The sequence below is a fragment of the Sceloporus undulatus genome, chromosome 3, assembly GCF_019175285.1.
Source record: "Sceloporus undulatus isolate JIND9_A2432 ecotype Alabama chromosome 3, SceUnd_v1.1, whole genome shotgun sequence".
NCBI lineage: Eukaryota > Metazoa > Chordata > Lepidosauria > Squamata > Phrynosomatidae > Sceloporus > Sceloporus undulatus.
In genome coordinates this window covers 112547520-112562332 of record NC_056524.1, presented here as the reverse complement: position 1 = coordinate 112562332, position 14813 = coordinate 112547520, and the positions used below count along the sequence as shown (strand labels likewise).

The 14813-nt window shown below is 43.0% G+C and overlaps 1 protein-coding gene across 1 annotated transcript in view; it reads left to right on the top strand.

Annotated features, from left to right (window-relative positions):
• The window catches only part of LOC121925844 (integrin beta-like protein 1), a 100445-nt gene that overhangs the window by 1681 nt on the left and 83951 nt on the right, over window positions 1-14813 (top strand). Inside the window, exon 2 of the mRNA XM_042458419.1 lies at window positions 1177-1388. Coding sequence (XP_042314353.1) covers window positions 1177-1388 — 212 coding nt within the window. The remainder of the gene's footprint in view (window positions 1-1176; window positions 1389-14813) is intronic.

Genomic DNA, 14813 nt, shown 5'->3' with positions numbered 1-14813 from the left:
GGGACCCAAGACAGTTTACAAATGTTATTACATGGTAAAGCTGAAAAAAACTATTGGTAAAAAGTTAAAACTGTTAAACAAGTTATTGTATTAAAACACCATTAATTTATATTTTTAAAATTTATATTTTTTTTAAAAAATATATAAAATCATTTAGAACCCTAACAGTAAAGGTAAAAATACAGCAAACATACCACATAAGAAAACCAATTAATCATTAAATGCTTGTTTAAATAAAAAGGTCATTACTTGCCATTGAAAAGAGAACAGCTTTGCCTCTGATGGAAGAAAATCCCACAGGCTAGTAGCAGTTACCTAGTAGCAACCACCTGTGCCCTTGCTAGACAGGTCTGTGACAATACTGGATCTGAGAGAAAGCCTTCCTTCTAGGATCTCAAGACTCAGACAGGTTAATATAGGGAGATGCAGACTTTCAGATAGTCTGGACCTAAGCCATTTAGAATTTTATATCGCAACCTATTCTTTGAGTTGTGTCTGGAAACAAACCAGTAACCAACTAGCCAATATATTGTCTATAACTAGCTGCTGTCATCTCCATACCCAGGTAGAATGAAGTTTCCATGTGATATGCAAAGGTATCCCCCCACTGAGTGTGTTACAGTAGCCCAAATAGGATATAATCAAGGAATGTGACACCATAGCCATCTGTCACACTGTGCAAATACACACTTGGCCATCACTGAACCTGGACATCCTGGCTCAAAGCTGACTCCAGGAGTTACAAGCTTGAGATTTCACAAAGAGTCTAACTTCATCTGGCACATGCTGAATCTCTCTTCTCTGATCTGCCTGTCAACTGACCAGGAACAACAAGGCATGAAACATGGGTCAAAAGCACCAGCTTCGGTCTCATCCAGGGGCATGGCCTACAAATGACGCATGCCTCCAGACTGGGCTGCAGTCATGCCACAGTCACCTAAGGTGGCCCCTTTGGGACTGTTGTGTTTCGTTACTGCAGTCCCGTTCTTATAGGGGAAAAACTGGGGGTGGAGTGGCCAGAGGCTGCTCCAAGCTGCTGGTCTGCCTGACCACTTAGATAACTAAGTTTAGCTCCCAAATAATATTTAGAATAATTTGACATATGGGGCAATGGGGCAACTAAGTTCTGCAGCTTTGTTGTTGCTGTTTTAAAAACTGGCTTTTGTATTCCTGCAGGAGTGGTTTGGGAACAGCCTTGTCTTGCAAATTGTCCTCCTCTGAGTCAGAACGCAGATGTCGATTCCCAGGTGGAAATCTTTGCAGTGGCAGAGGCCAGTGTGACTGTGGGGTCTGCATCTGCCAAGTGACTGAGCCAGGAAAATACTATGGTCCACTTTGCGAATGTCATGAGTGGGTGTGTGAAACCTATGATGGAGAGACATGTGCAGGTAAGCAAAACAAGCTAACCAACAAAGGTTACACAGTATGTGTCAAGCATGGTCTTGCCATCCCTGCTCCCATATCAGCCAAGGGTGGTCTCGGACACAAGTGGACAAGGGAAAGCCTTTACTGTTGAATTCTGTCCTGCCTGTGTAAAAGGCTGTATAGTTCATGGGGGTGTTCACTGTGGGTGAAGCCAGCAAAAGTGAACTGACTCTAGGCAAGAAGGAGTGTGTGTTACTGAACCACCAGTAGGGTAAGAAATGAAACAATACAGTCAGTGGATGAAGTTCATATTATAAGAAAAGCAGGCTTGAACACAGAAGCAGGTGTGAAAAATAGGAGAAAGGAATATCAACAAGAAATGCAGATGACACCATAGTACTAACAGAAAACCTCATAGACCTGGAACACCTACTAAGGAAGATCAAAGAAGAAAGTGCAAAGGTAGGGTTAATGTTGAACATAAAGAAAAGAAAAATAATTATCACCAAGGACCTTCAGAAGTTCAACCTTAGACAATGAAGAAATAGAAATAGTAAAAGAATTCCCATATCTGGGATCGAACATTGATAGAAATTGGGACTGCAGTCAGAAAACCAGAAGAAGATTAAGAATGGGGGGGGGGCTATGAAAGAACTAGAAAAGACTCTAAAATGCAAAGATATAACCGAGCACAGAAGTTAGAACCACACAAACCATTTACCCAGTATGGATGTGAGAGCTGGACAGTTAAGAAAGAAGACAGGAAGAAAAACCATTCATTTGAGATATGGTGCTGGAGAAGAGTGCTGTGGATCCCATGGACAGCCAAAAACACAAATAAGTGGGTCCTAGACCAGATTGAACCAGAAACCTTCCTGGAAGCCAAGATGGCCAAACTGAGGTTGTCATACTTAGGAAACATCATGAGAAGGAAAGACTTGTTGGAAAAGACAATAATGCTGGAAAAGGAGGACGAAAGTAGGAAGAGAGGAGGGCCACATACTAGATGGATAGACTCTAATAAGGAGGTCATGGGTTTGGGGTTGCGGGAATTAAGGAGAGCAGTATCTTGGAGATGTCTCATCCATAGGGTTGCCATGAGTCGAAATTGACTCAAGGGCAGTTAACAACAACAACCCATAACACAGTGAAATGAAAGAGAAAGGTCTCCATCCTAAACAGCTCAAGAACGAGCAGGGCTGTTTTGTAACATGACACTCACTGATGAACAGACCTATGCCTCTCAGCCTAATCTTAACAGGGTTGTTCTGAGGAAAAAGGGGGATGGGGTAAGAACCATGCAGGTGGCCTCCTTGGTATTGAGCTTTACATTACCATGTATTACTTCAATAAATGTAATTATTACAGTATTATAAATAGCTCTTGTTGTTCTTGTTGTTGTGTACCTTCAAGTCACTTTCAACTTACAGCAACATGAACATGGGTTTGTTTGTTTTTTGGCAGGTATTGGGGGGGGGGGGGGAACAAGATTTGTTTGGAGGGAGTTTGCTTTTGCTTTCTTCTGAGGCAGAGAGAGAGTGACTTCCCCAAGCTCACCCTACAGGTTTCCATGGCTTAGTGGGGACTTGAACCACTACATCAGACTTTAGCTCTCTAAATAGCTCTTGTCGTGTATAAACCTGAAATAGTCTATACTGCAGTTTTACCTTCTTGTATTTCTCTAGAGCAAGGCTGCTGCCACACTGTAGAATTAATGCAATTTGACACTGCTTTAACTGTCATGGCTGCATCCTGTGGAATCCTGGCACTTACAGTATAGTGTGTTGTGTCACCTGAGCTCTATGACAGAAAAGGCTAAATATCTCAACAAACTACAAATCCCAGAGTTCCATAGTATTAAGCAAAGGCAATTAAAGGAATGTCAAATTGCAGGCAAAGTGCTGCCTTTGACTTTAGGTTCTACAGATTGCAGTGGGGTTGCAGTCTAGGCTATTGCACACTGAAATAGGGTAGAATCTGTGCCTGCTTTTAGTGAACCCCCCATCCTTACATAGTTTATTCCACAGAGTGACCATGCTGTGACCTAAACCTTGACTGAAATAGAAAATAATCCTTAACTAAAATAAAACAGTTTGAATCATAAAAGCATAGCATTGGAAGAGACTGCAAGGGCCATCCAACCCAACCTCCTGCCATGCAGGAAATCTCAATCTCATCCAGCCTCTGTTTAAAGACCTCTAAGGAAGGAGACTCCACTACACTCTGAGGGAGTTTGTTCCACTGTGGAACAGCCCTTACTGTCAGGAAGTTCCTCCTAATTTTGAGATGGAGTCTCTTTTCCTGTAGCTTGCATCCATTGCTCCTGGTCCTAGTCTCTGGAGCAGCAGAAAACAAGCTTCAATATTGCCATGGCTTAATGCTATCCCATTCTGGGATTTGTAGTTTTGTGAGATATTTAGCCTTCTTTGTCAGAGAACTCAGATGCCACGACAAATTACAAATCCCAGGATTTCGTAGCATTGAACCATGGCAGTAAAAGTGGTATCAAACTGCATTATTTCTGCAGTGCATATGCAGATAGGCTTGCCATATCCCGCCTGGGGGCAGGACTTTCCCGGTATGGGGCGGGGCCGCATGATCACGGCTCAGTTTGGCCCCGCCCCCGGGATTGCCCCTGCTCCCTGGCGAGATATAGCAAGCTGAGGGAGGCTTTCCCTTGCCGCTTGGGCCCAGGCCTGCAGGGAAAGCCTCCCTGAAGGGGAATAGTCCCTCTCTGCCTGGGCTCCGCCCCTGCTGAGGGCGGGGCCCAGGCCCAGAGGGAAAGCCTCCCTGAAAGGGAGGAGTCCCTCTCCGCTTGGGCTCTGCCCCCTCCGAGGGCGGGGCCCAGGCCCAGAGGGAAAGCCTCCCTGAAGGGGAGGAGTCCTTCCCTGCCTGGGCTCCGCCTCCACCGAGGGCGGGGCCCAGGCCCAGAAGGAAAGCCTCAGAGGCTCCTATTCAAATGTAGGACACAAAAAAATGTGTCCTACATTTGAACATTTTGTCCTACATTTGTCCCGGTTTGGCGGTCCTGATGAATGGCAACCCTATATGCAGACCAAGAGGAATGGATTGTGTTCTGCCAGTGTTGGCCCTTAAATGCTATGAAGTTATGCACCACATATGTTCTGTGTTGATTTTGTTATTCATTGTGACTCTGTGATCTCTTCAGTTTGAAGTGCAAGAAAATAGTATTTACAGTCAGCCCTTTTATCCACAGATTGTTTATCCACAGATTCAAGCATCCATGGCTTGAAAATATTTAAAAAATATATAAATTCCAAAGCACAAACCTTAATTTTGCCATTTTATACAAGGGACACCATTTTACTATGCTACTGTATTTAATGGGACTTGAGCATCCATGGAATTTGGTATCCACAGGGGACCCTGAAACCAAATCCCAGTGGATACAAAGGGCCCATAGTATTAGTATTGGTCACCTGTGAATGTAATGGATGATATCACTTCCAGCCACCATTTGTGCCCATGGGGGGGGGAATTTGGGGTGTTTTCTTTCATTTTCAAGGCCTCTGTGTGGGTGAAATTACCATGTTTGCACATAGTTTCAGGTTGGTTTGGTGTGATACTGCATGAAAAATCAACTGAAAATCAACCCAGAATTTTTAAAATAGGCTGGGTGAGTTATTCTCGAGTGTTCAAAATTAGGTATGGAGCTACATTTGAGTCTACTATACAGAATACTTTCCCCACTCCTTATGCAGGTGCAGCAAGACCTCACCTACTCAAGATTCCTTGTAGACATGACTTAATATGTACTTTGGATAGACTAATGTTGGACTTATTTTAGCATCAGTAAGAACTCCAATAACAACATGGGGGAGGGGGAGAAAACCTATAGTCTGATTTAATTGGGGAAAGTGGCGCCTTTGACTTTCCTGTGTCATGCAAAACAACAGCAACAATAACAACAACAATGATGCTGTATATTTTGAGAACACTGCCACTTCGGAAAGAAGGCGTAAAAATAATATAGCCATGCACTGACATATGAACTGTGTTGAATTTCTGCAGTTAAAAGGAATGTTATTAACTGTAGAAATTCAACACAGTTCAATTTCAGTTTTATTTTTCTGGTGCTTCTTTCAGCGATGCAAAACTCTTGGGCAAAGAAGATTTAATCTTCCCTTTTTATGTGGTTGTTTTCAAGTGTTTGCAGCCTCTGAATTGATGTTCTATTTCCACATTAGTGTAATCTCTGTAATGCTCCTTTCCTTCAGGTTGGATCATCCTTGCATGCTTCTAACTTACCAGGAATCCCATCCTGTCAGGAATCACATAATGGATGTGATGAAATTTCATTGCCCAGAAATGTGTCTGATTGGCTATGGAGTGATGACAGTGGACAAAGTTATATTACCCTCTCTTTGAATAGAAGTATTTTGATGGTGAAGGGAAAAGAGAGTGGGTTACCATTACAGAGGCAACATTCTGTTTTGTTTGCTGTGTGGCAATGGCTTCAGCTCTAAATAATACAGGTATGCTACTTTCAGCATAAAATGAAACTGAAAGCTGCCAGTACCAATATTTTATCTGAAGCTTACCTGGTTCTAAGTTATTACTGTTGACTTTCCACCCTAATACTCAATGAAGTCAGTGACATTTTACTGGAAAAAGAAAAAATAGGGCCAAATAGCTTAACCCACCTACACAATGAGGTCATAAAATACATGAATCTTTCGCTTGAGTTATACAGTACTACTTCACTCCTTTCCCCACCTTTCTTTTTCTATCTTTTATGTGAGGGTTTTATTACAATAAAGGAAAGGAAATATTATGGATCCATAATAACTGGGCTATCTGAAAAATGACAAGAATTTTCATCTAACAGCACATTCATTATGTTGATGCAACAATTAAGTAATAAAGCATTATACAAAATAAAATTACAATTTCAACTTAAAAACATATGAATAAAGAGCACCCTGAACCTATACAAACAAATGGCTAAATATCTCCAGCCATATCAGTCTAAACATTATGGATCTGTGTTGGGGATAGTGAAAGCATCTGATGCTACTAGAATCTCTTCCTTCTGAAATGTCTGTAATTGAACTTTGGGATATCTTTCCAAATCATTGAAGCTCATGGTGATTTCTATATGTCATTATGGATGGAGATGCAGAAGTTCATTTGGGAGAGCCCCTGAGACAGAAAGCCTTAGTCATGTTATGTACCCCTTTTGTCTCCTTTTTGTTTGATCTAGCTACCTTGAAAGATGCTGTGAAATGTTAACATTAACAACCACTTAGATGACAGCACATGGAGTAGGTTGCTTTGTTTAAACATTTTTTTTTAATTTATATGCTACAGAAAATTGGTTAATGTTAATGGCAGCAGTATCGTACCCTCCAATAGTCCTGAACTGGGAGGGACAGTCCCAGCTAAATATCACTCATCCCACCATTTCATCTGACTTTAAAATATCCCAGTTTTATTCTATTCCTGCCATGCCCCACTTGTTTTCATCTTGCTCCAATTGCTGCTAACTTGTGTTCAACATTCAAAATAGTGTGCACTTTTTTAACCTACTGGAAGGAGTGGGGAGGAGAAGGCAGAATCTTGTCCTTCCCAGGAGGCTCAGGCAAAAGCAGTCTGCTGCAGCCTCTCTTGGATTGTGTCCAGTCATTAACAATCCTCATTAACAGTCTTTGCCATCTTGGCAACACTGATGTTATTGGCCATATGTGTTTTCATCTGTGCAAAGTTGGAGGCATGCAGGATGACTTATGTGAAACAGACACATTGATATGCACACACATACACACTTGTCTTTTACTACTACCTCTGAAGCTTGCATATATTTTCCCTTTAAATTAATATCACATGGGATCAACCTATGCAAAAATGAAGCACTTGCATTATAGTCATAAACTGCCTTGTTTCAATGACTCCCCAAGAGTGCAAAAACAGGAACACTGTCATGTTGTCCAGCCATAATATATTGCTGGTGGGCTGCTTTCAGTTTCATGGGTTACAGAATGTTTAGGTCATTGTTAGACATAAGCCACAACTTCTGATACAGATAAGTATCTAGAATTATGATGGTGAACCACACACTATATTAATATCCATTTTGATTGATTATACTATATATTGGTCTTTACTTCTATCATGTTTTGAAACCTTCTTTATAGAGAATTGCTTTGGGCATGATATTAATGTTGACTGAGGATAAACTGCAGCCTTATTTTTCATTCTTATTAAAGTACAGGAGAACGTTCTCATTTTGTTCCTATTGTGCTGTTCAGTTTAATGAAGACCTTTTAGTTAATCTTTTCTTTGAGATTAATACTGATCCCAGGGAGGTTAAATGAGCATATATCAAAGGGGTTGCTTGTAGTTCAAACACTGCAGATGTGTTGATAATAAAACAGATTGCAGAAGTTTGCCTGGGGAAAGCAAGACAGCAATATTTCTTGTTCCATTAAGTGCTGAATTTTAATGCATTTTAGAAGTCTTATTAGGTTAGCTGAGATCCAATGTGGCTACAGGATATAAAGGCTATATACAGGATATATATACAGGATATAAAGGGCAGTCAAAGTTGGCAGAAATGAAAAGGAAAGCAGATCCTGCCAGTCAGAAAACAGACATGCTTATTGATGTTATTTCACAGCTTGAAGATAGGAAACTGGGACCCATTACAGACAGGCATAAAAGTACGTGCTCAGCACGTACTACGGCTAGAAAGGGGCGTCCCTTCCGGACGCCCCAACCCTAGTACGTGCTCAGCACGTACAAAATGGTGGCTCCCGTTCCACACGGGGGTGCCATTACGACATCACAACCGTACCGCCTCTAAATGGGGTGGCGCGGTTGTGACGTAGTGGGGCCGCGAGAGGGCATCTAGAGCGCCCTTTCTGCGGCCCCGGAAGGAGCTCCGTTTCAGAGCTCCTTCCAGCTTTGCGTCGCTGGGTGCAGCCTTTACATGGCGGCGCCCAGCGATGCTCACCCCCTTTCTCCTCCTCCCCGCCGTCGCCGGGTGTCCTTGGGGCTTGAAGCCCCAAGGACACCCCTTTCCAGGCCGCGGGGAAGTGGCCTGGAAAGTGGCGGATCGGGGCCTTAGAGGCTGCTGGTCTGGCAGCTGAGGCCCCGATACAGCGGGGAAAGGGGCGGGTGCAGGCCGCCCCAAACGGGTAGTCTGTAACCCGCCTGGATCTCTAGTCAAAGGTTTACCTTAACACAGGTGGAATAAACCAGCATAGGTGGCAGGTGTAAATCCTGACCCTAATGGCTCTGCCCAAATGTGCTCCTCCTCAGATATTTCCACATTCAACTACACATGAATGAAAGCTTTCGCCTTTGCAGCATCCTTCAGGAAGACCTTAAGAGAAGTCAATGCATATGGTACACTAGTGAACATTTTACTTGTAAACTCATGCCCTCACCACAGTTTTAGTCCATCCATTTTCAGGCTAGGGCCTGAATAGGGCTTGAGCTTTCTCATGCTACATCTAGGTAAGGAGTGGAAATCATGAAGCCCTCTAGATGTTGTTCTATTGCTAGAATTCCTTTCCATTTAAGGTTGCCATAATTTGCTACCACTAAACTGGGACAAAACGTAGTACAAAATGTAGAACAAAAATTGCCCAAAATGTAGGACATTCAAGATGAAATGGTGGACACAATCAACTAAAACCCAGAAACATTAATAATTTAAAAAATTAATATAAATCATTATTTACAAAAAAATTCCCCCCCATACAAAAAAAAAGACATTACAGTAGTGTGAGATGCATCTGCGGCTGCTGGAAGAGGCTGCTGGAGCCAGAGGATTCCTTGGCACAGTTGCCTCTGTGGAGCTACGGAAGAAGGCATCCTTCTTTGGGGCCGGAGCTGCAGAAGGAGGCCTTGCCGTGCCAAGGATCCTTTTATGGGGCCTAGCCGACTGGCTAGGCTTCTCAGCTCCGTCACAGGCGGCGGAGCTGTGGAAGGAGGCCTCGCTGCGGCAAGGCCTCCCTCAGCTCCGCCGCCCGCATCGGGGCCGTGGATGGAGGCCTCGCCACAGCAAGGCCTCCCTCGGCTCTGCCGCCTGCGACAGGGCTGTGGAAGGAGGCCTTGGCACAAGGCCTCCTTCTTTGGGGCCTAGCCGGCTGGCTGGGCTCCTTGGCTTCGTCGCAAGCGACGGGGCCATAGAAGGAGGCCTTGCCACGGTGAGGCCTCCTTCTGCAGCCTTGTCACAGGTGGTGGAGCCGAGGGGGGCCTTGCTGCAAGGCATCTTCCTTTGGGGCCTAGCCAGCTGGCTAGGCCTCTCAACTCCATCGTGGATGGTGGAGCTGCAAAAGGAGGCCTTGCCGTGCCACGGCCTCCTTTTATGAGGAGCCGGTTAGGCCCCTCAGCTCCATCGAAGGCAGCTAGACCTTGCCGGGACTTTTGCCAACCCGGGACGGGACATTCCCAATGGTCCAAAAACTGGGAATGTCCCACCAAAAAGCAGGATATGGCAACCCTGTTTCTATTGGCTATGTTGGCTAGCAATGATGGGACTTGCAATCCAACAACATCTAGACAACTGCATGATTTCCACCTCTGGTTTAGAGTCCAAGATATGTTTAATTAAGGAATCTAATAGAAGGAGAGCTTCTCATGCCCTCTTCTCCTCTGCAGCTTGAAAAAAACTTGCTGGAGATCAGTGAGGTATACTCAGAGTTGCAGTTCAACATCATTTGAGAGGCCGTATGAGTCTAACCCTTGATCTAGATTTTGTAAATAACAATTATATTTACTAATTGCATTATTCCTGAGATGTTACTCACTTCTGCATTAATCCTGAACCACATCACTCCTCGCATAAACAATTTTAAATAATCTTTTTAGTTGCACTTGATTTGGGCAAACACCTGTGTTCATTTTGGGGAAAGGGGGGGCTGCCTCTATTGAAGCTAGGTTTCCTTTGAATAAGAGGCAACTGCAAGCTTTAGCAATAGTTCTGGGATCAGTACATTAATTTGGATCACAACAGTCACTATCTGTCTAGATCTAAAGGCATGTTCACATGGACAGACCACACATGTGAACTGATGTTTCCTCCTGGAAGCTTTATAAGCAACCACAGTGATTTGTGCTTATCCAAAAATGTGCTGCCATGATGAAAGAAATCATTCAAAGAAATTGTGTTCTTTTGTGAAGTGACACTGTGCTCTGTGCCCTACGGATAACCCCACAAACACCAAAAGTTCTCATACAAATGTCAGTGTTGCAAAAAACATGCCTGTAGTCAAGGCAACCTTCTATCAGTCATATACTTGTGGAATGATGTGTTGAACTCTATATAAGTCCAGATAATTGTTTGCATTTTTAAACTAGAGACAAATTTAATTAATCATAGAATCATATGGTTTGAAGAGACCACAAGGACCACCCAGTCCAACTCTCTACCTTGCAGGAACTCACAATCACAGCACCCCTGACAGATGGCCATTCAGCCCCTTTTTAAGAAGGAGACTTCACCACCCTCCGAGGGAGTGGGTTCCATTGTAGAACAGCTCATGCTGTCAGGAGGTTCCTCCTAATGTTTGGGTGGAATCTCTTTTCCTTTAGCTTGCATTCATTGTTCTGGATCCTATCCTCTGGAGCAGTGAAAAACAAGCTTGCTCCAATAACCACAGTGTTTCTGGAGTACAATTGACTTTTGTGGGATTATTTACAAGGCTGGGCTAGCATTATTTTTATTTGTATTTTAAAAATAATCTTAACCCACTGCCATCAGCCAGCCAGCATAACAGCCTGTTAAGTCCCCTTAATTCCAAGAATTTCCAGAGGAGTAGCCATGTTATTGAAGCAATTCAACAGAATCCAGTGGCACCTTAAAGATTAAAATATTTGTGATTGCATGAGCTTTTGTGGACTATTGCTGACCTTACTGTATAAGGGGATTCCAAATGGGCAACTAGTGAATCCAATTAAAATAAAAATGATATAGATCTCTCGCATTTAAATTATTGCAGCATAAATTGCATTTCTGTGGATTCATCTGTCACAATAACAATCTGAGCTCTTCAGCCACCTGAAGTAGAATAAGAAGTGTTGCATCAATACACTTCTTGTTGCCATTGTTGCTGCAAGATATTTCTGTCAGCAAGCTCTGTCGAGAGTATAGCAGGTACTGTTCACAGAGCCATGACAGCCCAAATGCATGGCTTTGAGGGCCAACATTCTTCAGAGCCAAGCATTCTGGGAAGCCTATCCTAGAAGTCTGTCTGTATCAAGACAGCACAGGTGATCTTCTAGGACATCTCTCACAGTTCCAAGCTCTGAAAACTCCTCAGATCCAGTCATTTGTGTCCTTACCAGTGCCAGAGAACCATGTCATATCCATTTCAACGTACATAGGTCTTTGGAGTGTTGGAGGCCCACCTGGCTGAGGTGAAGTTTGCACAATTCACCACCTCTCATTCTTTGCTATCTGAAATGATCGCCTCACACTGCTAAATAGAAGGATCATGTATAGCACTACTGTACTGCTTGAAGACCTACATCTGTATGTGCAGACCCAATTGTATCATTCTTTAAAATGAATTCCACAGACTGGGTGTTGTTTAGGCAACAATTTCATCTCCAATGCATGATGCAATTGCTTGTGCCAATGTGGCTGCAAGCTTGCACATGCTACAGTAACATCACAAGATGAACCTACAACACAGTCACTTGCTTAAATGTATTGCAAGATTGTGGAGTTGTGTTCCTCCAGATGATTTGGGAATGCAACTGCCTCAGTCCATTACATTGGCTCTGGTGACTACTGGTCTTAAGAGCTGCACTCCAACAACATCTGGACAGCCACATATTTCCCTCTCTTGACTTAATGTAACATTAGCAATGACAATACTGTGTCCCAGATCAGGATTCTTTCAGCATTAGCAGCTGCACCAGAGTAAAGGGCTAATGGATAAATTGAGGACATTTGTTCCCTGAAGATCAGTAAGTGCAAGGATGAGATCTGATCGATGGTGTAGATATTTGACATTGAAAGGGAGTCATAAAGTGGGATGTGGTTTTCCATTCTGCTGTCACTTTATGTTCATCTGTCCAGAGTATTTTGACTGAGTACTTCCGTCCTTACTTCTTGCTCAATCACATTGACAGCTCTGATGAGCTGTGACAGGTGGGGCTGGAGACTTTCTCCTCCCTAACTTTCCATTCAGATGACTTCTGGATATTAGCAGTTGTAGCATCTGGTACATAATTAAGCAGAGCTTTCAGTTGCAGCTTTGGTTTACGTCGCAGCTTCATAATGGAAGTTGGCAGTTTGATGTCAAAGTCAAAGTCTTCCCCGGGCTATGCATCTCATTAGGCCGGTGTAGTTCAGGCACTTGACTTCCAATACTGAGCAGTACAATGGGCAGATATGTATGGTCAATTGTGTAATAGGAATGCAATCATTTGCTGATTTTCAACTTGAAGGAAGCAACAAGTACAGCACACCCGCTCCATATGCAGGCGTGCCATAAGCAGCTTCCACTTTATACAGAAGCCGCACTGAAATACAGGGAATGGTGCATGCACCCATGTTTATGCAGTATTTGCCTTACACAGGGGTGGAGGTAGGGGTCCAGAATGGATCCCCGCGTAAAGCAAGGCTGCACTGTAATTTTAGATTTTTTCTTCCTGCTGCAAGAAATTCTTCCAAAATTGTTACATTATGTTATTCCTACCAGGGTTCCAGGTGCAGCAGGAGGCAAGATCTGATGGGCATAGAGGATGAGTTGCAATGATATATCTTGGGTCTATTCTCCTACTGAGGTACTGTCTCTGACAAGCCCCAAGGTCTGAATGTTTACACCTGACAGCAGGGCAACAAGACAAGATTGGGATTCTGTTGGTGTACCATCCTCACAATTGGCTGAGTGTATCCCTGCATGAGCTGCCAGAGGTGGTCTTAGAGATGATGTTGATGCACTCCCCCAGCTGTTGGGCATTTTAACATCCATGCCAAATCACCTTCATCGGGACAAGCTCAGCATACCATGGCTCCCATGGCAACTATGGGCCTGCCTCACTTAATATCTGGCCTTAGACACATAGCAGGCCATACTCTTGACTTTTTTTTTTAAAAAAAAATATAGATGAAAGTGGTCTGTGGGTAGAAGTGTTTGCAAGAACTCTGTCATCATGGATAGATGACTACCTGATAGGGTTTAGATTTGTTAAAATTCCCAATCTCTGTGTGTGGAGTTGGGGTTGGGGCTATTGAAATGTTTTCCTCCAAACTAATGGGTCCAGAAAGATTCCTGAATGTTCTGGGGGATTTTTCTGCTGCTATGGTTGGTGATTCTGTTGATGCCCTGATTGTTTTGTGGAATAGGGAGATGACTCAGGCAACTGACACAATCACTTCCAAGTGTCCTTTAGTTGGGTACAGAGAATGGGCTCCTTAGTTTTCTGGGGAGCTGAGGCCTTTGAAGTACTTGGTCTATTTTAAAGCCTATTCCACACTAATGGGGGCAGCAAATATTTGTTTCTTTGCCTCTATTACATCAGCTCAATCTTGTCTAGTGCATCTGTTCTGGATAGTTAAAGAGCTATTACATCCTAGACTTCAGAGTGCTGAGGAGGAGCCCTCAGAAAAGTCTTGCGACACATTTGCTATATACTTTGCAGGAAAATTGATCAGATTTGTTCTCACTTACACCCCTCATTGAAGGTAGAGTCTGGGGTATTTTAATTTTTTTAAACAGTATTTCATTTTTTCCCCTTAAAATATGTTTATCTTTGTATTGTGTTAATTGTTTTTATTTGTGTATTGCATTGTGAGCACCTTTGGGCTGGAAGGCGATACAGAAATATCTTAAATAAATAAATAGAGATCACATATTCTCAGTCTGGGATTTATTCTTCACAAAATTTGAATGTGGTAATTTTTTTTTTTTTGCACAGAGAACAAGAGGTTCTGTAAAAAACAAAAACAAAATAGTGCTTTCTGCAAAGAAAAAGTTGTAGTTCCAGTCTTACTCTGCACAAAATTCAAATATAATTTTTTTTGCATAGAAAACAGCATACTCTCCAGAGATAAAAATATTTACTGCATAAGTAACAACATTTTCTATGCAGAAGATAATATTTCTGCACTGAAGTATTATTTTCTGTGCAGAAAATGTTGTGCAAAACAACCACATGCACATTCTGTGTAGATTAAATTATGAACTGCGAAGATTGTCATCACTTCAGGATTTTTCTCATCAGGGTCTCTTGCCACTTTTCTAATTGGGGTTTCTTGACACTTGAGAAAGATGGGGCCAAAGCAGACCAGCAAAAAATGCCGGCTTCGAGGTGGCATGGGGGCATGGTGTATGTAAGGCACGTGCCCCGATGCTGCCCCCAAGCCAGAGTCACATTGCCCCACTGGTCACACGGCAGACTGTGTCACGACATTTCTGCAGTGCAGGGTTTACACGCACAGTGCCACAGAAATGTCAAAAAGCTGCCAC